The following is a 25,146-nucleotide window of genomic DNA, read 5'->3' as shown; positions in this document are numbered from 1 at the left end:
GGGAGGTGGGTGGGAGATGGGGTAAGTGGGTGGTGGGCATTAAGGAGGGCACATGATGTGATGAGCACTGGCTGTTATACGCAACTAATGAATCATTGAACACCACATCAAAAACTAATGATGTACTATATATGTTGGCTAATTGAATTTAAATAAAAAAGAAAAGAGTGAAGGTGCCTGGTTAATTCCTAGTTCACTTTTTCAATTTGGCTAAATGCCCATGGGATTTGGCCATTTTTTTCCCACACTAATCAGAAGTAATTGCTCCCATGAGTGTGTGGGCTTTTCCTTTTGGTGTCCAGTGCAGAGGATTATCACATTGGAACAGGTGGGCAAGTGGATGTTGCTGTTGACCAAACATTCTCTGTTTTTTAGCCATTGAAACACTAAGGGTTACGAACTGCAGGCTGAATAAGACATTCAGGTTGAAGGCAGAAAAGCAGACAATGGATATTCACTGCACCACCATTGAGAAGGAAAGCTTGGGAGGTATAGTAAATTGTGATCCTAGAACTTAGACATCAATCCAAGAATTTTCCCAATGGAATTCCATGTTGCTCCTATAATACAGTTCCTAGGGGTCCTTTATTGTATTTGAGTATGTTCTCTGGATAACACTGATAAAGCCAGAGTCTGGGAAATTCATATCGGGCTTTTATAGCCAGAAAAAGAAAAAAAGAAAATAATCCAATTTCCCATTTTGTTTACTTTGGATCTTTTGGAGTGGGACTGGAGTTGAGATTTCTTAATGACTTCCCATGTCTTTTCCTTGCTTAAATCACCTCCACCCTCTGCAGTGCTCTAGGCTGATTTCCTTAAACAGATGTCTTTCCCCTGCACATGGACAGTGAATGGCTCCCCACTTCCTAGAGGAAACCAATCAGCCTTTTTGCTCTCTCTTTAACTTCTGAATGCTTGTGTTTATTTTTATTCATTTATATTTTGCTTTAAGTTTTAAATTTTTTAAAAATTTTACTTGCAATATAATTGACATATTAGTTTCATGGGTATGACATAATGACTCCATATTTGTCTAGCTCATTTTTAAAACTGTGCACAGTCTATCTTTAATCACCTTTAAAATTTTCCTTTGCTTTTCATATGACCTTACCCTCCTGCAAACTTACCTGCTAACAGTCTTTTTCTCCCTCTTTCACTTCTCTGCTCTCTCCTTCATCTCTTCCCTTCTTCTCCCTTTCTCTCTTTCCTTCTTTCTTCCACCTTTTCTCCTTCCATTCCTTTCTTTCTCTTCCCTTTCCTTTCTTTTCCTCCCTTCCTTCCTTCTCTAAATCCACTCATTCATCTACCAATCTGTCCATGCAACAACCCAATCTTCTGTCATGTCTTTCATCCATCCATCCATCCATCCATCAACCATCCATCCACCAATCCATCTATCCACTCTTCCATCTATCCACCCATCATTCCATCCTTCCTTCTTTCCCTGCACCCATCCATTCTTCCATCCATCTACTCACCCACTCACCCATCTACTAAACTGCCTGCCTTCTTGCCTTCCTTCCTCTTCCCCTTCATTCCTTCCATTGATTCATTGATTTGCATTAAAATTTGGGGGGAATATAATAATGACTTCACCTTTTCCTAGCTCTAAACTAAAGTTAGTTATTTAATATATTTAATCTTTTCCTTAACTGTAAAATGCCAAAGAAAATTTTCCCTAGCAAGAGTGGTAGTAAGGATGAAATTGTTATTTGAGCACTGGGTGTTATATGAAAACAATGAATCATGGATCACTACATCAAAAACTAATGATGTATTGTATGGTGACAAACATACCATAATAAAATAAATTAAATTAAAAAACATTAAAAATTAAATTATGATTTATGTGAATGACTCAGCACATTGTCCCACAGTAAAGGCTAAATAAATGGGAACTAAATTATTTTTTCCAATGGTCTGTCAACATATTCACAAATGAAAGTTAACACAGATGATTCCTTAAATCATTTATGTTGCCCCCAAATGGGTATCACTGAAACTAGGTGGGGTTTTCCTCTTTATCCCAGGTGCTGTCGCATTTATATCTTATGCTTCTATTGGTCCCATCATCGACGAGAGCTTTGTGTCTGAGGAAAACCTAATGACAAAGGAAAAGTTGCATAATTTCTACCTGAACTCCAAGGTGGTGAGTGGTACAATGGGATCCAGAGAGAACACCTCGCTGTCCATGTCCATTAATTTCACGTTTCAGCATGAAAAGGTGTGTGAAAACCAGGTGACTATTATATCTGCAGGGATTTTGTAATTAAATGGGAATGTTTCCATGCTGATGAATTCACAGGTTGGAAGTCTATAAATATGAAATATATTCTACATCAAAAACTTATGATGTACTATATGCTGGATAACCAAACATAATAAAAAAATGAAATCAATTCTTGCTCATCTGGGAGACATGGTGTTGGAAAGTCCAAAATAAACCAAGGGTGTGATATGATGTCCTGAGAAACTGGGGTACCCCTGAGCTGCACTGAGGAGATAACTTCAGAATCAGCCCCTCAACTGTCCTCCAAGTCTCTGGACAGGTCTGACTTGTCAAACCAGTCCAAATAAAACTGGTCAGCGTTTAAGAAGGCACCAATCCAGACAAGCATGTGAGATGAGTGATAGTCCTTAGGTATTTTTGAAGTGCTTCTCAATTGCTGTAACAAGACATCATACCAGGCACATTTCAATAGAAAAGTTTTCTGGGTTTTAGAACTTTGCCAAAATTCAAAATGATTTTGTCTTCCTCAAAGGGGTTGTTTGCTGTGTAAATAATTACCCTGGAACTTGGCAACTTAAAATGACATGTATTTATTATCTCACTCTGTTTCTGTGGGTCAGGAATCTGGGAGTGGCTTAGTTGGGTGGCTCTGGCTCAAGGTTTCTCGTAAGATTGCTGTCAAGATGGTGGCCGGGGCTTGTCCCCAGAAAGCGTCACTGAGGCTAAAGGGTTTGTTTTCAAGGTGGTTCCCCCATGTGGCTGTTGGCAAGAGGCTTCTCTTTCTTACTGCTTGGGGCTCTCTGAGAGCTGCTTCAGTGTTCTCACAGCATGGCAGCTGGCTTCCATGAGTGTTCCAAGAGAGACTACACCAAAGGAAGTGGAATTAGGCTTGACATTTTGAAGGGAGTGCCAAAGAATTGATGGACATGTTTTAAACCACTACAGGGAGAGATGGCGATTAACAGTCTGGGTTTGAGTCCCAACTCCCTTCCCACTCACTAGTTAGGCAAATTCCCCAGGCTTCTGTGTTGAGTTCAACCCAGATGCTGAGGTTCTGCTGCTGGTAATAGCAATGTGCCTTCTTGATGTGTGAGATAAATGAGTCCATGTGTATAAAGCCCTTAAAATAGCGCCTGACATCAGCAAATGGTGCTGGGAAAATTGGATATCTGTGTGCCAAAGAGCAAAGTTGGACCCTTACACCATACACAACATGAACATGAGATGGGTGAAAGACATAAATGTAAGACTTAAAACTATAAAACTCCTAGAAGAAAACACAGTGGGAAAGCTTCATTACCTTGAACTTGGCAAGAGTTTCTCAGTTATGAAACCAAAAGAACAGGCAACAAAACAGGCAAATATATGATATTAAAGTAAAAACTTCTGTGCATCAAAGGACACAGTCAATGGAGTGGAAAGGTAACCCATGGAATGGGAGAAAATACCTGCTGTGGGATTAGTACCCAGAATACATAAAGAATGTGTACAATACATAAAGAATGCGTACAATTCCAACAACAGCAACAAAATAACTCAATCAAAAAAAAAAAAAAAGAGCAAAGGATTTGAATGCATATTTCTCAAAAGATGACATACATGGCCAAGAAGCACATGTAAAGATGCTGGAAGTCACGAATCATGTAAATGTAAATCAAAACCACAATGACATATCACTTCACATCCATTAGTATGGCTACTATAAAAACAAAACAAAATGGGGTGAGGATGGAGAGAAACTGGAACAACTGTGCACTGTTGGTAGGAACATAAAATGTTGCAGCCACTATGGAAAATGGTATGGTCATTCCTCAAAAACTTGAACCTAGTATTACCATATGAAATAATATCAAATAGCATATAGCTTTTAAAAAAATGAGTACAGGGTGTTATCATAAGCAATGAATACTAAATTTTACACCTGAAATCAATTTTACCACATATGTTAAATAACTAGAATTTAAATAAAAACTTGAAAAATAAAGAAATACAATATTGATATATGCTACAACATGGATGAAACTTGAGGATATTATGCTAAGTGAACTATGCCAGACACAGAAAGACAAATACTGTAATCTTCCATTTTGTATAAGGTCCCCAGAGTAGTCAAGTTCATAGAAACAGAAAGTGGAAAGATGTTTGCCAGGAGCTGCAGGGAGAGAAATGATTTATTTTTAATGGGTATAGAGTTTCAGTTTTACAAAATGAAAAAGTTCTGTAGATGGGTTGCACAACAATGTGAATATGCTTAACACTATGGTGCTGTCCACTCAAAAATGGTTAGGATGGGAAATTTTATGATATGCAATTTTTACCATAATAAAAGCTTTTGAAAAAGTCTGACACATACTAAGCATTTCCAAGCCTTAGATACCATTACTCTCTGAGCTCAACCATTGTTGATTTTTCTTTTATTATGTTCAGTTAGCCACCATATATTACATCATTAGTTTTTGATGTAGTGTCCAATGGTTCATTAGTTGCATAAAACACCCAGTGTTCATCACAAAACATGCCCTCCTTAATACGATCACCTGGATACCCCATCCCCACACTACCCTTCCCTTCTTAAATCTCCAGTTTTATTCCTGGAGTCCATAGTCTCTCATGGTTTGTTTCCCTCTCCAATTTCTTCCCCTTCACATTCTATTTTCCTTCCTTTCCCCTACGGTTCTCCATGCTGTTCCTTATGGTCTACATATGAGTGAAACCTTATGATAATTGTCTTTCTCTGCTTGACTTATTTCACTTAGCATAATCCCCTCCAATTCCATCCATGTCTATGTGAATGGTGAGTATTCATCCTTTCTGATGGCTGAGTAATATTCCATTGTATATGTGGACCATATCTTATCCATTCATCTGTTGAAAGGCATCTCAGCTGCTTCCACAGTTTGGCTATTGTGGATATTGCTGCTAAGAACATTGGGGTGAATAGACCCCTTCTTTTCACTACATCTGTATCTTTGGGGTAAATAACTAGTAGTGCAATTGTTGAGTCATAGTGTAGCTCTATTTTTAACTTCTTGAGGACCCACCACACTGTTTTCCAAAGTGGCTGTACCAACGTGCATTCCCACCAACAGTGTAAGAGGGTTCCCCTTTCTCCACAACCTCTCCAACATTTGTTGTTTCCTGCCTTGTTGATTTTTGCCATTCTAACTGGTGTAAGTGGTATCTCAATGTGCTTTTGATTTTAATTTCCCTGGTGGTTAGTGATGTTGAGCATTTTTTCATGTGTCTATTAGCCATTTGTATGTCTTCTTTGGAGAAGTGTCTGTTCATGTCATCTGCCCATTTTTTGACTTCATTATTTGTTTTTTGGGCATTGAGTTTGAGAAGTTCTTTATAGATCTTGGATACCAGCTCTTTATCTGTAGTGTCATTTGCAAATATCTTCCCCCATTCTGTGGGTTACCTCTTTGTTTTGTTGACTGTTTCCTTTGCTGTGCAGAAGCTTTTTATCTTGATGAAGTCCCAAAAGTTCATTTTTGCTTTTGTTTCCCTTGACTTTGGAGATGTATCTTGAAAGACATTGCTGTGGCTGATGTCAAAGAGGTTACTGCCTATGTTCTCCTCCAGGATTTTGATGGATTCCTGTCTCACATTGAGGTCTTTCATCCGTTTTGATTTTATCTTTGTGTATGCTGTTAGAGAATGGTCGAGTTTCATTCTTCTGCATGTAGCTGTCCAATTTTCTGAGCACCATTTATTGAAGAGACTGTCTTTTTTCCATTGCATATTTTTTCCTGTTTTGTCAAAGATTATTTGACCATAGAGTTGAGGGTCCATATCTGGGCTCTCTATTCTGTTCCATTGGTCTATATGTCTGTTTTTGTGCCAGTACCATGCTGTCTTGGTGATCACTGCTTTGTAATATGGCTTGAAATCGGGCAACATGATGCCCCCAGCTTTGTTTTTCTTTTTCAACATTTCCTTGGCGATTCAGGGTCTTTTCTCATTCCATGCAAATTTTAGGATTGTTTGTTCCAGCACTTTGAAAAATGTCATTGGAATTTTGATCGGGATGGCGTTGAAGGTATAGATTGCTCTGGGTAGCCTAGACATTTTAACAAAGTTTTCTTCCAATCAATGAGCATGGAATATTTTTCCATCTTTTGTGTCTTCTTCAATTTCTTTCATGAGTGTTCTGTAGTTCCTAGAGTATAAATCCTTTACCTCTTCGGTTAGGTTTATTCCGAGGTATCTTATGGTTTTGGTGCTATTGTAAATGGAATCGGTTCTCTAATTTCTCTTTCTACAGTTGCATTGTTAGTGTATAAGAAAGCAACTGATTTCTGTGCATTGATTTTGTATCCTGCCACATTACTAAATTGCTCTATGAGCTCTAGTAATTTGGGGGTGGAGTCTTTTGCGTTTTCCACATAAAGTATCATGTCATCTGCAAAAAGAGAGAGTTTGACTTCTTTTGTCAATTCAAATACCTTTTATTTCTTTTTGTTGTCTAATTGCTGTTGCTAGGACTTCTAGTACTATGTTGAACAATTGTGGCAAAAGTGGGCATACTTGACATGATCCTGATCTTAAGGGAAAGGCTCTCAGCTTTTCCCCATTGAGGATAATATTCGCTGTGGGTTTTTCATAGATGGATTTTATGAACTTGAGGAATGTTCCCTCTATCCCTATACTCTGAAGAGTTTAATCAGGAAAGGATGCTGTAGTTTGTCAAATGCTTTTTCTCCATCAATTGAGAGGACCATATGGTTCTTCTCCCTCCTCTTATAAATGTGTTCTATCACATTGATTGATTTGCGAATGTTGAACCACCCTTGCATCCTGGGGATAAATCCCACTTGGTCGTGGTGGATGATCCTTTTAATGTATTGTTGGATCCTATTAGCTAGGATTTTGTTGAGGATTTTGGAATCCATATTCATCAGGGATGTCGGTCTGAAATTCTCCTTTTTGATGGGGTCTTTGCCTGGTTTGGGGATTAAGGTAATGCTGGCCTCATAGAATGAGTTTGGAAGTTTTCCTTCTGTTTCTATTTTTTGAAACAGCTTCAGTAGAATAGGTATTATTTCTTCTTTGAATGGTTGGTAGAATTCCCCAGGGAATCCATCAGGCCCTGGACTCTTGTTTTTTGGGAGGCTTTTGATCACTGCTTCAATCATGTTACTGGTTATTGGCCTATTCAGGTTGTCAATTTCTTCCTGTTTCAGTCTTGGCAGCTTATAGGTTTCCAGGAAGGCCTCCATTTCATCCAGATTGCTCAGTTTATTGGCATATAGTTGTTGATAATTTCTAATAATTGTTTCTATTTCTTTGGTGTTAGTCATGATTTCTCCCCTTTCATTCATAATTTTATTAATTTGGGTCCTTTCTCTTTTCTTTTGGATAAGTCTGGCCAGTGGTTTATCGGTCTTATTAATTCTCTCAAAGAACCAACTTCTAGTTTAGTTGATCTGATCTATGGTGTTTCTGGTTTCTAATTCATTGATCTCTGCTCTAATTTTAATTATTTCTCTTTTAATGCATGGCTTAGGCATCATTTGTTGCTTTTTTTCTAGTTCTTTAAGGTGTAGAGTTAGTTGGTGAATTCGGGATTTTTCTATTTTTTTGAGTGAGGCTTAGATGGCTATGTATTTCACCCTTAAGACTGCCTTTGCAGTATCCCATAGGTTTTGGACCAATGTGTTTTCATTCTCATTGATTTCCATGAATTGTTTTAGTTATTCTTTGATTTCCTGGTTGACCCAAACATTCTTGAGCAGAGTGGTCTTTAGCTTCCAATTGTTTGAATTTCTGCCATTTTTTCTTGTGATTGAGTTCCAGTTTTAAAGCATTATGGTCTGAGAATATGCAGGGAATAATCTCAATCTTTTGGTATCGGTTGAGACCTGATATGTGACCCAGTATGTGGTCTATTCTGGAGAAAGTTCCATATGCGCTCCAGAAGAATGAGTATTCTGTTGTTTTAGGGTGGAATGTTCTGTAAATATCTATGTATAGTCCAGTGTATCCAGTGTATCATTCAAAGTTCTTGTTTCCTTGTTGATTTTCTGCTTAGATGATCTGTCCATTGCTGAGAGTGGAATATTGAGGTCTCCTACAATTAATGTCTTGGTATCAATATGACTCTTTATTTTGGTTAACAGTTGGCTTATGTAGGTGGCTGCTTCCATGTTGGGGGCATAGATATTTACAATTGTTAGATCTTCTTGTTGGATAGACCCTTTAAGAACAATATGGTGTCCTTCTGTGTCTCTAATTACAGACTTTAGTTTAAGATCTAATTTGTCTGATATAAGAATTGCTACCCCAGCTTTCTTTTGAGGTCCGCTGGCATGGAAGATGGATCTCCATCCCTTCACTTTCAGTCTGGATGTATCTTTAGGTACAAAATGAGTCTCTTGTAGGAAGCATATGGATGGGTCCTGTGTTTTTATCCAATCCGCAACCGTGTGCTATTTTATGGGAACATTTAGGCCATTCACGTTGAGAGTGATTATTGAAAGATATGAATTAATTGTCATCATGTTGCCTGTGGAGACGTTGTTTTTATAGATTGTCCCTGTCAATTTCTGTTGTATATCACTCTTGGAGTCTTTCTCCTTTTATAGAACCCCTCTTAATATTTCTTCCAGGGCCAGCTTAGTGGTCACATATTCTTTCAGTTTCTGCCGGTCGCGGAAGCTCTGCATCTCTCCATCCATTCTAAATGAAAGCCTTGCCAGATAAAGTGTTCTTGGCTGCATGTTCTTCTCATTTAGTACCCTGAATATGTCTTGCCAGGCCTTTCTGGCTTGCCAGATCTCTGTGGATAGGTCTGACGTTATTCTTATGTTCCTCCCCCTGTATGTAAGGAATCTCTTCCCCTTAACTGCCCTTAAGATGTTTTCCTTGGTTCTAAGATTTGCACGTTTTACTATTACATGCCGGAGTGTTGGCCTGTTTTCCTTGATCTTGGGAGGAGTCCTCTCTGCCTCTAGGACGCAAATGTTTGTTTCATTCCCCAGATTAGGGAAATTTTCAGCTACGATTTGCTCAAATACATCTTCTAGTCCTCTCTCTCTCTCCACTCCCTCTGGGATTCCAATTATTCTGACATTGGAACGCTTCATGGTGTCACTTATTTCTCTGATTCTATTTTCATGGATTCTGAGTTGTTTTTCCCTGGCCTCCTCTTTTCCCTTTTTATCTATTATATTGTCTTCCAGGTCACTTATTCGTTCTTCTGCCTCACTTACCCTAGCTGTTAGATTATCTAGATTGGATTGGATCTCATTGATAGCATTTTTTAAGTTCTGCCAATTCAGTTTTCATTTCTGCCCGTAGAGACTCTATGTTGTCATTAATTGATTTCTCCATTCTAGCCATTGTCTTCACAATTGCTAGGCTGAATTCCATCTCTGACATCTTGGTTATATCTGCATCCATTTGTAAATCTGCAGCATAAGTCATAATCTCTGGGTCTTTTCTATTTTGGGGGCTCCTCCTCCTAGTCATTCTGTTGATGGGTGTTTGAGGGACTGTATAGAGTCCAAATCATTGACCAGAACCCAAGCAAGATGCACCTGTTTTCTTGGGACCTTAGGGTTGCTGGCCTCTTGTTTTCCCAGCCTGTCTTCTGGGGGGAGGGGCCTGCCACGCTGTTACTCAGGCAATCTTGTTTGGGTGGAGGGATGGGCTCAGCGGGAATCAGTTTTGGGGGCTTTTGTTCTCTGGTGGCTTTCCCTTGTGGCTTCCCGAGTCTCTTCCACGAGTCAGAGCAGAAGAGACCGTTTCTAGCCCTCTGCCTCAGAGCAGAGAGACAGCAGTCTGTTCTTCAGTGAGCTCTCCAGGCCACACAGTCTCCATTTCTGTCCATGCTGCTATAAACTGCAGCGTCCTGGGTTGTGTGCCCCTCCGCAGCGCCCCCAGTCCTGCCTCCAGGTCAGAGCACATCTATGCCCTTTGCGCTTCTAAAACCGCCAGCCGCTCCCAGTTCACAGGCGCAACTCCGCTGCTCTGGGTTTCTGCCCCAGGGGCTGCACCAAAGTCCTTTCCCTGCCACTACCGGTCTGTGCCCCGTCCCCAGTGAGCGAAGCTGTCACTCACCGGTGGTGTAAGATCCCCATGGCCAGGCACTCTCCCGCTGCCATTTAGCCTCCGATATCTGCCCGCAGAATCACGGCTCCCCGCTTCATGCTTCCAAACCAACCGCCTGTGATGTTCTGTTTGATAGATAGATCCAGATCTTCTTACACCTCAGGCTGGTTTTGTGGGTGCTCAGAGTGGTCTGCTAGATATCCAGCTCAATTCCAGGGACCAGCTGAAATAGGGTCCCCTACTCCTCCGCCATCTTTCCTCTCTCAACCCGAAGCTCAACTGAAATGTTCTGCTCCAAGCTCAGAACGGGTTTCACTGAACAATGCTTTGACACTATGTCAACAACCTGAAATAAAAATTTTTATGTATTTCATTTCAGAGAAACACCACCATTGCTGTACAGTCGTCAACTCCAGCGATCTCCATATTAACACTTTTCCCTTTTATTTATTTTTGTTGTCTGATTGCTGATGCTAAGACTTCTAGGACTATGTTGAACAACAGTGGTGAGAGTGGGCATCCCTGTCATGTTACAGACCTTAAGGGGAAAGCTCTGTTTTTCCCCATTGAGAATGATATTCGCTGTGGGCTTTTCAAAGATGGTTTTTATGAACCTGAGGAATGTTACCTCTACCCCTATACTCTGAAGAGTTTTAATCAGGCAAGGATGCTGTATTTTGTCAAATGCTCTTTCTGCATCAATTGAGAGGATCAAATGATTCTTGTCTTTTCTTTTATTAATGTGATCTATCACTTTGATTGACTTGTGAATGTTGAACCACCCTTGGATCCCAGTAATAAATCCCACCTGGTCATGATGGATAATCCTTTAATGAACATGGATGCCAAAATACTCAACAAGATCCTAGTGAATTGGATCCAACAGTACATTAAATGATTTTTTTAAAATGTCATTGCAGTGAACACTGGGTGTTATATGCAAACAATGGATCACGGAATACTACATCAAAAAATAATGATATACTGTATGGTGACTAACATAACATAATAAAATAAAATAAAACAAAATAAAATGCAATTAGATGAAAATTTCAGGACACAAGAAGTGGTGAGCACTCAGAATACTTTTTACTGTCTTTTATTTCCTGTCAAAGATATTGCTAAGCAATATTCAGACATCATTTCCACTTTTCCCAGCCCTTGGCTGAACATAGGATATTTTATTTTCTTATAAACACCCTTAGACCTGGATTAAGGAAAGACACAGACTTGTCTCCATCATACAATCAAACTTTGGGCATGATTCAGTGATGACTGTGTGAAAGCATTCTGGCCCATTTGTACCTCCCACTGGGGCCCAATTATATATAGTTAAGTTGTTCATTTGTAGCAGCTTCAATGGGCAAATCCTTTTTTTTTTCTTTTTTGCTACTGTGAAGTTGTCTTCCATAAAGTTTTATTTATTTATTTTATTTTATTTTATTATGTCATGTTAGTCACCATACAATACATCATTAGTTTTTGATGCGGTAAATCCTTTTATGTGTCAAATCAAAGAACAGTGTCTGAGGGTTTCAGAGGGAAAGAGGGGGAGTGGCCCGGTGATGGGTATTAAGGAGGGCATGTGTTGTAATGAGCACTGGGTGTTATACACAAATAATGGATCATTGAACACTACATCAAAAACTAATGATGGGGGCGCCTGGGTGACTCAGTCATTAAGCATCTGCCTTCAAGCCCTGCATCAGGCTCTCTGCTCAGCTGGAGGCCTGCTTCTCCCTCTCTCTCCAACTCCCACTGCTTGTGTTCCCTCTCTCACTGTCTCTCTCTGTGTGTCAAATAAATAAATAAATAAAATCTAAAAAAAAAAAAAACTAACGATGTACGGTATGGTGACTAACATAACACCACAAAAAAAAAAAAGAAAGAAAAAAATAAAAGTATGTATGAGATGAAAGGGGGGAAAAAGAACAGTAAGCCAACACTTTTGTGCATGTACTGTGTTTTGGGGTGTATGTGTTACTTAATTTCTCTATGTCTCTATCCCCTAACATAGGCATCTGGGACAGTAACAGAACCTATACCATAAGCTGCTGTGGAGGTTAATCGAGTTATTCCATGTTGTCTATAGATTGGCGCCTGCATATGTAGATATCTGTCAGTGTTATCTGTTTTGGTGACAAGGATAGTTGCAAGGGAGAAAAAATTACTAGTTGGCAATTCAACAAGTATATTCTTTTCTCCAGGAAATCACATTGCCTTGACATCAAAAATGATCTCTTTTTTCTTCCTTTTCTCATTTACCTTACAAATGAGAGAGGCAGTCAGGTAGGATGGTTAAGATTTATGGCTCTGAAGTCAGAATTCCAGGACTGGAATCCCATCTCCTCAATTATCATCAGGGTCCAACTGTCAGTTTCCTCCTGTGCAAAAGGAGTCTATGAATACCTACCTCACAGGGGTTTTGTAAGGAGAGTAAATGAGATAATAGATACAAAATGCTTAGGATATTTTGGAATATGAACAACAATCAGTAAGTGTTAGTTATTCTATGACTGAACTAAGGCAATGTGGTTATTCTCCAGATGAAGAGAGAAAATGAGCAGTCCATCTGTGTCTACTGGGAAGGGTTATCTTGGTCTAATGAAGGCTGTCAAGTCATTTTCTCAGATGAAAATCAAACCCTTTGCAGCTGCAACCACCTCTCCAGCTTTGCCATCCTCATGGCATCCACCAAATTAAAGGTAATCTCTACTTCTGTAAATACACTTACCTTCCATTAAAGTCAGACATTATCAAGTTCCATAAAAAAGAGGATTGATGGCATTCTGACATTGAAAGGAGAGAGGTTTTATTTATTTTTTTAATGGGTCCAGTAATTTTTTTTAAGATTTTATTTATTTATTTGAGATATAGAGAGCACGAGAGGGAAGAGGGTCAGAGGGAGAAGCAGACCCGCCGCTGAGCAGGGATCCCAATGTGGGACTCGAACCCGGGACTCCAGGATCATGACCTGAGCCGAAGGCAGTCACTTAACCAACTGAGCCACCCAGGCACCCAAAAGGGGAGAGGTTTTAAAGCAAGCCCTCTATTCATGAAAGGCCATCGACATTTTCAGTGGAAGTCGCTAGAATATTGACCTGGAAGTGCAAGCCATTAAGTTTCCTGTTCCTAAGAACCATGGGGCAGGGTGTTCATTTATAATGCAGATTCTTGGCTCCATCCCCAAGAGATTTGGATTCTGAAAACCTGGAGTGGGGGTCAGGGATCTGCATTTTACAAGATGATTCATTCCCTAGACAAATATTTGTTGAGCATCCAGGAATGTCAGGCAGATTCTAAGTGTCTGGAAGATACACAAAGCCTCTGTGAATGGGGACATAATAAGTAATGAATCTCAGAATAAGTGAATTATATTGTATGTTACAAACATCTCTCTCTGATATGGGGAAGTGACAACAGGGACCACTCTGTGCTCCCTCAACACAGAGGGAAAGAATGTCAAACATCTCCTGAATAACTCTTTACCTTTACATTGATCATACATTGAACTGATAATATTTGGAAACTATTGGGTTAAAGAAAAAATATTAATAAAATTATTTTCAAATTTCTTTTACATTTTAATGGGGCTACTAGAATATGTAAGATTACCTCAAAGGATATATCTTTTTTGAAAAAAAAAAAACCTCTTTATTGAGATATCCTTGACATATAAAAATTGTATATATTTAAGGTGAACAACTTGAATTTTTGGTATATGTGTATGCATTATGACAAAATCTTAACAGTCAAGCTACAGAACTTGCCCATCACTTCTATGTGGGTGTCGTATCATATGTGCATGTGATGAGAAGATTTAAGATCTACCTTCTTAGACTCTTAATCTCAGGAAACAAACTGAGGGTTGCTGGAGTGGAGGTGGGTGGGAGGGGTGGGGTGGCTGGGTGATGGACATTGGGGAGGGTATGTACTATGGTGGTGAGTGCTGTGAATTGTGTAAGACTGATGAATCACAGACCTGTACCCCTGAAACAAATAATACTTTATATGTTAATTAAAACTTTTTTAAAAAATTAAAGAAAATGATCTACCCTCTTAGCAAATTTCAAGTATACAATAGAGCATTGTAAACTGTTGCCACCACACTTTACATTAGATCCCCAGAACTCATTAAGCTTGCATAACTGAAGCTTGGTGACCCTTGGCCACACCTCCTCATTTTCCTCTCCTCCCAGCCCCTGACAACCAACATTCTACTCTCTCCTTCAAACTCAGTAAGTTTGACTATTTTACATTCTGCTTATATGTGAAATCATGCAATACTGGTCTTCCTGTGTCTGGCTTGTTTCACTTAGCCTGATGTTCTCAGGGTTCATCCATGTTGTTGCAAATGGCAGGATTTCCTTCTTTTCTAAGACTGAGTAATATTCCTTTGTACATATACACCTCAATGTCTTTACTCATCCATCCATCAGTGAATATTTAGATTTCTTCCATATCTTGGCTATTGAGAATGATGCTCCTGTGATATTTCTTTGGGACCATACCAGTTTGGTGATTTCAGTTTTCCAACAGCCCTGTGTAGAAAATGCTCTTAATGACTATATTAGGTTGCCAGGGGTGCAATGACAATTTCCACAGACTGGGTGGCTTAAACTACAAAAACTTATTTTATCACAGATCTAGAATCTGGAAGTCCAAGTTCAAGGTGTTGGCAGGTTTTGTTTTGTTTTGTTTTTTCCCTAACACATCTCTCCTTGGCCTCCATCTTCCTGTGTCCTCACATGGTCTTCCATCTCTCCCTGTCTGTTTCCAAATTTCTTATAAAGACACCAATCTTATTGGATCAGGACACCACCCTAATGACATTATGTAACTCAGTTAACCTTGTCTCCAAATAGTCATATTTTGAAGTCGCCGGGATTGGGACTTACACATATTAATTTGTGTGTGGGAGACACAACCAGCCGGTAATACTGCCACCATTTTAAATATGGGGACACCAGATCTCAGACAGTTAAAGTCATTTGTTTCAGGGACAGACCTGGGACATCCATCAGGTACATAACGGCATAACTGGAAACAATAATGGATTCCTTATTTTGTGGCTCATAGGTGGATCCTGTGCTGACTGTGATCTCATATGTGGGGTTGAGCCTCTCTCTACTGTGCCTCTTCCTGGCAGCCCTCACCTTTCTCCTGTGCCGACCCATCCAGAACACCAGCACCTCCCTCCACCTGCAGCTCTCCATCTGCCTCTTCCTGGCCCACCTGCTCTTCCTCACCGGCATTGACTGGACAGAGCCCAAGGTAGGAGAATTAGCTCAGACTCACTTTTCTGTGACATTTCCAGTGGCTTTGCCACTATGTTCCGAAAGCCTAAGTAAAGGTAGAATGTATGAAGATGGAAGGAAGGTCCCAAAATTTTGGTGGACAGTTTTAAACCCCCATTGCCAACAGTTGCCCTTTTTGTGCTATCAATAATGGGTCTTGGGGAACAAGGGTTAGAAGGGAGTTCCCTGGCTATGAAATGGTGAAAATCACATATCTAGTCAAACTAATTTATTTTAACATGGCAAACTTGAAGCTCAAGCAGAGGAAGTAACTTGCATGAAATCATATAATAGGTTTTGTGAGTTTTTTTAAGTTTTATTTTATTTTATTATGTTACATTAGTCATCATACAATACATCATTATTTTTTGACGTAGTGTTCCATGATTCATTGTTTGCATATAACACCCAGGGCTCCATGTAGTATGTGCCCTCTTTAACACCCATCACTTGGCTAGCTCATCCCCCAACCCCCTCCCCTCTAAAATCCTCAGTTTTGTTTCTTAGAGTCCATAGTCTCTCAGGGTTCATCTACCCCTCTGATTCCCCCCCCTTCAATTTTCCCTTCCTTTTCCTAATGTCTTCCATGCTATTCCTTATGTTCTACAAATAAGTGAAACCGTATGATAATTGGCTTTCTCTGCTTGACTTATTTCACTTAGCATCATCTCCTCCAGTCCCATCCATGTGGATGTAAAAGTTGGGTATTCATCCTTTCTGATGGCTGAGTAGTATTCCATTGTATATATGGACCACATCTTCTTTATCCATTCATCTGTTGAAGGGCATCTCGGCTCTTTCCACAGTTTGGCTATTGCAGACATTGCTGCTAGGAACATTGGGGTGCATATGGCCCTTCTTTTCACTACATCAGTGTCTTTGGGGTCAACACCCAGGAGTGCAATTGCTGGGTCATAGGGTAGCTCTATTTTAAATTTTTTGAGGCACCTCCACACTGTTTTCCAAAGTGGCTGTACCAACTTACATTCCCACCAACAGTGTAAGAGGGTTCCCCTTTCTCCACAACCTCTCCAACATTTGTTGTTTCTTGCCTTCTCAGTTTTTGCCATTCTAACGGGTGTAAGGTGGTATCTCAATGTGCTTTTGATTTGAATTTCCCTGATGGCTAATGATAATGAACAATTTTTCATGTGTCTGTTAGCCATTGGTATGTCTTCTTTGGAGAAGTGTCTGTTCATGTCATCTGCCCATTTTTTGACTTCATTATTTGTTTTTTGGGCATTGAGTTTGAGAAGTTCTTTATAGATCTTGGATACCAGCTCTTTATCTGTAGTGTCATTTGCAAATATCTTCCCCCATTCTGTGGGTTACCTCTTTGTTTTGTTGACTGTTTCCTTTGCTGTGCAGAAGCTTTTTATCTTGATGAAGTCCCAAAAGTTCATTTTTGCTTTTGTTTCCCTTGACTTTGGAGATGTATCTTGAAAGACATTGCTGTGGCTGATGTCAAAGAGGTTACTGCCTATGTTCTCCTCCAGGATTTTGATGGATTCCTGTCTCACATTGAGGTCTTTCATCCATTTTGATTTTATCTTTGTGTATGCTGTTAGAGAATGGTCGAGTTTCATTCTTCTGCATGTAGCTGTCCAATTTTCTGAGCACCATTTATTGAAGAGACTGTCTTTTTTCCATTGCATATTTTTTCCTGCTTTGTCAAAGATTATTTGACCATAGAGTTGAGGGTCCATATGTGTGCTCTCTATTGTGTTCCATTTGTCTATATGTCTATTTTTGTGCCAGTACCATGCTGTCTTGGTGATCACTGCTTTGTAATATAGCTTGAAATCGGGCAACGTGATGCCCCCAGCTTTGTTTTTCTTTTTCAACATTTCCTTGGCTATTCGGGGCCTTTTCTGATTCCATACAAATTTTAGGATTGTTTGTTCCAGCACTTTGAAAAATGTCATTGGAATTTTGATCGGGATGGCATTGAAGGTATAGATTGCTCTGGGTAGCCTAGACATTTTAACAATGTTTATTCTTCCGATCCATGAGCATGGAATATTTTTCCATCTCTTTGTGTCTTCTTCAATTTCTTTCATGAGTGTTATGTAGTTCCTAGAGTATAGATCTTTACCTCCTTTGTTAGGTTTATTCTGAGGTATCTTATGGTTTTTGGTGCTATTATAAATGGAATCATTTCTCTAATTTCTTTTTCTACAGTTGCGTTTTTAGTGTATAAGAAGCAACTGATTTCTGTGCATTGATTTTGTATCCTGCCACATGACTGAATTGCTGTATGAGTCCTAGTAATTTGGGGGTGGAGTCTTTTGGGTTTTCCACATAAAGTATCATATCGTCTGCGAAAAGAGAGAGTTTGACTTATTCTTTGCCAATCTGAATACATTTTTATGTCTTTTTGTTGTCTGATTGCTGCTGCTAGGACATCCAGTACAATGTTGAACAATAGTGGTGAGAGTGGGCATCCTTGACATGTTCCTGATCTTAAGGGAAAAGCTCTCAGCTTTTCCCCATTGAGGATAATATTTGCTGTGGGTTTTTCATAGATGGATTTTATGAACTTGAGGAATGTTCCCTCTATCCCTATACTCTGAAGAGTTTTAATCAGGAAAGGATGCTGTAGTTTGTCAAATGCTTTTTCTCCATCAATTGAGAACACCTTATGGTTCTTCTCTCTCCTCTTATTAATGTGTTCTAACACATTGATTGATTTGCGAATGTTGAACCACCCTTGCATCCCAGGGATAAATCCCACTTGGTCGTGGTGAATGATCCTTTTTTTATTGTTATGTTAATCACCATATATTACATAATTTGTTTTGGTGTAGTGTTCCATGATTCATTGTTTGTTCATAACACCCAGTGCTCCAAGTAGAATGTGCCCTCCTCAATACCCATCACCAGGCTAACCCATCCCCCCACCCCCCCTCCCCTCCAGACACCTCAGTTTGTTTTTCAGAGTCCATCAGCTCTCCTGGTTCGTCTCCCCCTCTGACTTACTCCCCTTCATTCTTCCTCTCCTGCTATCTTCTTCTTTGGTGAATGATCCTTTTAATGTATTGTTAGATCTTATTAGCTAGGATTTCATTGAGAATTTTGGAATCCATATTCATCAGGGATATCAGTCTGAAATTCTCCTTTTTGATGGGGTCTTTGCCTAGTTTGGGGATTAAGGTAATACTGGCCTCATAGAATGAGTCTGGAAGCTTTCCTTCTGTTTCTATTTTTTGAAACAGCTTCAGGAGAATAGGTATTATTTCTTTTTTATTTTATTTTATTATGGTATGTTAGTCATCATACAATATATCATTAGTTTTTGATGTAGTGATCCACGATTGATTGTTTTTGTATAACAGACAGTTCTCCATGCAGTACGTGCCCTCCTTAATACCCATCACCGGGTTAACAAATCCCCCCACCCCCCTCCCCTCTAAAACCCTCAGTTTGTTTCTCAGAGTCCGTAGTATCTCATGGTTCATCTTTCCCTCTGATTTCTCCCCCTTCATTTTCCCCTTCCTTCTCCTCATGTCCTCCATGCTATTCCCTACGTTCCACAAATAAGTGAAACCATATGATAATTGACTTTCTCCGCTTGACTTATTTCACTTAGCATCATCTCCTCCAGTCCCATCCATGTTGATGCAAAAGTTGGGTATTCATCCTTTCTGATGGCTGAGTAGTATTCCATTGTATATATGGACCACATCTTCTTTATCCATTCATCTGTTGAAAGGCATCTCAGCTCGTTCCACAATTTGGCTAGCTATTGCAGATATTGCTGCTAGGAACATTGGGGTATTATTTCTTCTTTCAATATTTGGTAGAATTCCCCAGGGAATCCATCACGCCCTGTACTCTTGTTTTTTGGGAGGTTTTTGATCACTGCTTCAATCGTGTTACTGTTTATTGGTCTATTCAGGTTGTCAATTTCTTCCTGTTTCAGTCTTGGCAGTTTATAGGTTTCCAGGAAGGCATCCATTTCTTCCAGATTCCTTAATTTATTGGCATATAGTTGTTTTTAATAATTTCTAATAATTGTTTCTATTTCCTTGGTGTTAGTCATGATCTCTCCCCCTTCATTCATAATTTTATTAATTTGGGTCTTTTCTCTTTTCTTTTGAATAAGTCTGGCCAGTGGTTTATCGATCTTATTAATTCTAGAAACTAGAACCACCTTCTAGTTTCATTGATCTAATCTATGGTGTTTCTGGTTTCTAATTCATTGATCTCTGCTCTAATCTTAATTATTTCTCTTCTAATTCCTTGCTTAGACATCATTTGTTGCATTTTCTCTAGTTTTTTAAGGTGTAAAGTTAGTTGGTGAATTCGGGATTTTTCTATTTTTTTGAGTGAGGCTTGGATGGCTATGTATTCCCCCCTAGGACTGTCTTTGCAGTATCTCATAGGTTTTGGACTGATGTGTTTGCATTCTCATTGGTTTCCATGAATTGTTTAAGTTCTTCTTTGATTTTCTGGTTGACCCAAACATTCTTGAACAGAGTGGTCTTTAGCTTCCAAGTGTTTGATTTCTTCCAAATTTTTTCTTGTGATTGAGTTCCAGTTTTAAAGCATTATAGTCTGAGAATATACAGGGAATAATCTCAATCTTTTGATATCAGTTGAGACCTGATTTGTGACCCAGTATGTGGCCTATTCTAGAGAAAGTTCTATGTGCACTCGGGAAAAATTAGTATTCTCTTGTTTTAGGGTGGAATGTTCTGTATATATCTTTGAGGTCCATCTGTTCCAGTGTGTCATTCAAAGCTTTTGTTTCTTTGTTGATGCTCTGCTTAGATGATCTGTTTATTGCGGAGAGTGAAGTATTGAGGTCTCCTACAATTAACGTATTATTGTCAATATGCCTCTTTATTTTGGTTAACAGTTGGTTTATGTAGATGGCTGCTCCCATGTTGGGGATGTAGATATTTACAATTGTTAGATCTTCTTGTTGGATAGACCTTTTAAGAATGATATAGTGTCCTTCTGTGTCTCTAACTACAGTCTTTAGTTTAAAATCTAATTTGTCTGATATAAGAATTGTTTCTCCAGCTTTCTTTTGAGGTCCTTTGGCATGGAAGATGGATCTCCATCCTTTCACTTTCAGTCTGGATGTATCTTAAGTTCAAAATGAGTCTCTCATAGACAGCATATGGATGGGTCCTGTCTTTTTATCCAATCTGCAACTCTATGCCATTTTATGGGAGCATTTAGGCCATTCACGTTGAGTGATTATTGAAAGATAGGAATTTATTGTCATCATGTTGCCTGTGAAGTCCTCGTTTCTATAGATTGTCTCTGTAAATTTCTTTTCTGTATCACTTTTGGGGTCTTTCTCCTTTTATAGAACCCCCCTTAATATTTCTTTCAGGGCCGGCTTAGTGGTCACATATTCTATCAGTTTCTGCCAGTCTTGGAAGCTCTGCATCTCTCCATCCATTCCAAATGAGAGCTTTGCAGGATAAAGTATTCTGGGCTGCATGTTCTTCTCATTTAGTACCCTGAATAGGTCTTTCCAGGCCTTTCTGGCTTGCCAGGTCTCTGTGGATAGGTCTGACGTTATTCTGATGTTCCTCCCTCTGTACATAAGGAATCTCTTCCCCCTAACTGCCCTTAAGATGGTTTCTTTGGTTCTAAGCTTTGCGAGTGTTACTGTTACATGCTGGGGCATTGGCCTGTTTTCCTTGATCTTGGGAGGGGTCCTCTCTGACTCTAGGACGCAAATGTTTGTTTCATTCCCCAGATTAGGGAAGTTCTCAGCTATGATTTGCTCAAATATATCTTCTAGTCCTCTCTCTCTCTCCACCGCCTCAGGGATTCCAATAATTCTGACATTGGAACATTTCATGGTGTCACTTATTTCTCTGACTCTGTTTTCATGGATTTTGAGTTGTTTCTCCCTGGCCTCCTCTTTTTCCTTCTTTTCCATCAGTTGGTCATCTAGATCGCTAATTTATTCTTCTGCCTCACTTACCCTAGCTGTTAGATTATCTAGATTGGATTGGATCTCATTGATAACGTTTTTAAGTTCGGCTTTCATTTCTGCCCTTAGAGACTCTATGTTGCCATTAATCAATTTTTCCATTCTAGCTATTGTCTTCATAACTGTTACCCTGAAGTCTATTTCCGACATCTTGGTTATATCTGTATCTATTTGTAAATCTGTGGCAGAAGTCACAGTCTCTGAGTCTTTCCTATTTTGGGGGTTCTTCCTTCTAGTCATTCTGTTGAAGGGTGGTTGAGGGAATGTAGAGAGTCTAAGTTTTTTACTACAACCCAAGCAAGATGCACCTGTTTTATAGGGACTTTAGGGTTGCTGGCCTCTTGTTCTCCCAGCCTGTCTTCTGGAGGAGGGGCCTGCCACACTGTTACTCAGGCAACCCTGTTTGGGCAGAGTTGCCCTGCCCCCTGTGGGGAGGTGGATGGGGCTTTTGTTCTCTGGTGGCTTTCCCTGGCAGCTTTCTACATCTCTTCCAAGAGTCAGAGCAGAGAGATCGCAGTCTGTTCTTCAGTGAGCTCTCCAGGCCACACTATCTCTGTTTCTGTCTGTGCTGCCATAAACTGCAGAATCCTGGGTTGTGTGCCCTTCAGCAGGGCTCCCAGTCCTCACCTCCAGGTCAGGAGACAAGGGCACGTCTCTGCCCTTTGAATTTCTAAAACTGCCAGCTGCCCCTAGTTCATATGCACGGCTCTGCCATCCCAGGTTTCAGTCTGGGGGGCTCCCCTAAAGTCCTTTCTCCACCGCTACTTGTCTGTGATTGCGAGTCTGTGCCCTGTCCCCAGCGCAGGAGGCTTTCCCTCACCGGCGGTGCAGGATCCCCATGGCTCCCTCTCCCTTCCATTTATCTTCCGATATCTGCCTACGAAATCACGGCTCCCCGCTTCATACCTCGAAACCAACTGCCTGCGATATTCTGTTTGTAGAAATCCAGATATATCTTCTTACATCTCAGGCTGATTTCAGAATGGTCTGGTAGATATCCAGCTCAATTCAGGAGACCAGTTGGAATAGGGTCCCCTACTCCTCCGCCATCTTTTCCTTTTCCCAGGTTTTGTGAGGTTATAGAAAGAACCTGAGTGTCCTTCACTTAATGCAGGGCACACAGTTCTAAACCAGCACTTTCCAGCTGACCTTCCTTTTGAGGGTGAAAATGTTCTATATCTGAACACTTTAATATGGTATCCCCTGGCACATGTGGCTATTGAGCACTTGCCATATGGCTACTGTGACTGAGGAACTGACTTTTAAATTTTGTTTCATTTTAATGAATTTTTATATAAATAGCCCCATGAATGTCTCCTAACTACAAGGTAGATTATAAGATCTGTAGACATCAAGCTGGAGATATCCCAGGTCAAGCAGAGACAGCTAATTTTCCCTTCTTCCATAAAAGTTTTATTTAGCCCTCAGTTGGATTGCATGATACCCACCAACACTGGTGAGGGTGATCTTCTTTACTCAGTCTCCTTACTCAAATGCTAATTCATAATTCCTGAAACACCCTCACAGACACACCCAGAAATGCTGTTTTATATGTTATCTGGGCATTCCTTAGCTCAGTCAAGTTGACACATAAAATTAACCATCACACCCACCCAAAGGGAAAGGGCCATGGAATATTCATCTACCAACTCTCGTCTGTCATGGATCTGAGGACGGTTCCCATGGCATTCATTCTTTGGTATTTCTAGCCCGCTCCATATGTGGAGTAAGCAAGGGACACTGAGAGCTCCCCAAAAATGTGTTGCCTCCAGGCAAAATGTCACAGGTGTTAGAATTGAAAATGTAGGCCAACATTCAGGAAATGCTAAGTGCTGAGGACATGATCAGTCACAGACCACATTCCTAACTCTTGTCTCCCCTCCAGGTGCTGTGCTCCATCATCGCAGGGGTGCTGCACTACCTCTACCTGGCCTCCTTCACCTGGATGTTCCTTGAAGGGCTGCACCTCTTCCTTACCATTAGGAATCTCAAGGTGGCCAACTACACCAGTGCAGGCAAATTCAAGAAGAAGTTCATGTACCCTTTCGGCTATGGGGTTCCAGTTCTCATTGTGGCTGTGTCTGCAATAGTAGGACCCCAAAATTATGGATCACATACTCAGTAAGCATGATGTGTGCCTTTATGGTGGAAGTGGCGTCTGTGGCTAATACATGATCTGAAATCAAAAAACATTTCAGTCCATTTCCTGTTGTGAATTATACCTCACAAAACCAGTCCAGTTTTAAGCCATAATTCTATTTTCTCTTAGAAATTCCTAGAGGAATGATTCTCAGCATCTTTGGAGTTGGATCCTTTTGAGACTTTTGGTGAAATCCAGGGCCTATTTCCCCAAACAAGGAAATATACCTTTCAGACAAATGTACTTACACATAAAATTTTGAATACAACTTCAGGACATTAGGGAAAAAAGGTACACTCAGGAAATTCAGGGACAGAAAAGCCCACCTGTGGCCTCTGTGTTTTAGAGGATTCTGAAGAGCTTGAGATTCATCCCAAAATGTAAAAAGTAACAACAATAGCAACAAATCTTGAAGGCCTGTGATGCATGAGATAGTGCATATCATGTCTCATTCTCCCCATGATCCTGTGGGGTCAGCACTGTTCATCACCTCATACATGGGACTTCTGGGTCTTAGTCCATCTAAGAAACATTCTTAAGGTCTCAGCTAAAAAGAGAATTAATCAGAATTCCTCACTAAAGGAATTTCTCCCTCATTAAGAAGTTTACAAAGCTCTGCAAGGTTAGTTGAGGACGTTAGTATTTTGGCAATGGGGCTTCGGTTAGGGAGTAGGAACGCATGTGCTAAAACAACATGATGAAGGTGTCTCTCTTGAAGAAAAAAGATGTCCTGTCTCCAGCCTGAACCCTATGTCCTGCCAGAACAATTCTGGAGATCTCACAGTGGCGTAGATCAGGGGTTGGCAAATATTCTATAAAGGGCCAATGATAACTATTTTTGTCTCTGCGGACCATATGGTCTTTGTGGCAATTACTCAATGTTGCCCTTGTGGTGGGAGAACAGCCAATTCATAGACCATGTATAAATGAATGGATGTGGCTACGTTTCAATAAAGCTTTATTTACAAAAACAAGGGGTGGACTGGATTTGGACTATGGGTGATCGTTTGTAACACTTGGAATAGAACTTAAGTGTCAGAGCTTTTCTGCTCACTGAGTGTTGGCAATTGCTTGTTACATTTCTGAGTTTTATGCTGCCCGGTCTTTGTTCAGGATAATTTATACTATCTTTGCCAACATAAGGCATGATTTAATAAAAAGTATTTGGGCAACAGAGTACTTGGTACATGGAAAATACTTAGTGTTGGTAGGTTTTCTTGCTGTAGTTAAATTACTAATTTTACTCTCTTTCTGATAGAAATCATTATTTTTGGGCACTATTTATTGAGGCTTACCTCTTTGCCAGGAACCATACTCAAAAACTATGTACACATTACCTCATTTGATCTTTCCTACAAGATCTATATGAGGAAAACTGCAAAAGTCTGATGAAAGAAATCAAAGAAGATTCAAATAAATGGGGGAGATAGTCCATGTTCATGGATAGGAAGATTCAATATTGTCA

At 39.9% G+C, this 25,146-nt stretch overlaps 1 protein-coding gene across 1 annotated transcript in view; it reads left to right on the top strand.

Annotated features, from left to right (window-relative positions):
• Positions 1-25,146, top strand: part of LOC114226102 (adhesion G protein-coupled receptor E4-like) — a 99,778-nt gene that overhangs the window by 51,203 nt on the left and 23,429 nt on the right. The window contains exons 7-11 of the mRNA XM_088017743.1: positions 376-489; positions 2,031-2,224; positions 12,832-12,990; positions 15,365-15,559; positions 23,427-23,662. Coding sequence (XP_087873869.1) covers positions 376-489; positions 2,031-2,224; positions 12,832-12,990; positions 15,365-15,559; positions 23,427-23,662 — 898 coding nt within the window. The remainder of the gene's footprint in view (positions 1-375; positions 490-2,030; positions 2,225-12,831; positions 12,991-15,364; positions 15,560-23,426; positions 23,663-25,146) is intronic.

Source organism: Eumetopias jubatus, unplaced genomic scaffold (assembly GCF_037043125.1).
Source record: "Eumetopias jubatus isolate StellerSeaLion01/CBP00866 unplaced genomic scaffold, mEumJub1_p1.0 scaffold_1, whole genome shotgun sequence".
NCBI lineage: Eukaryota > Metazoa > Chordata > Mammalia > Carnivora > Otariidae > Eumetopias > Eumetopias jubatus.
The sequence above is the reverse complement of the archived record's forward strand: the minus strand, read 5'-3'. Positions and strand labels throughout refer to the sequence as shown.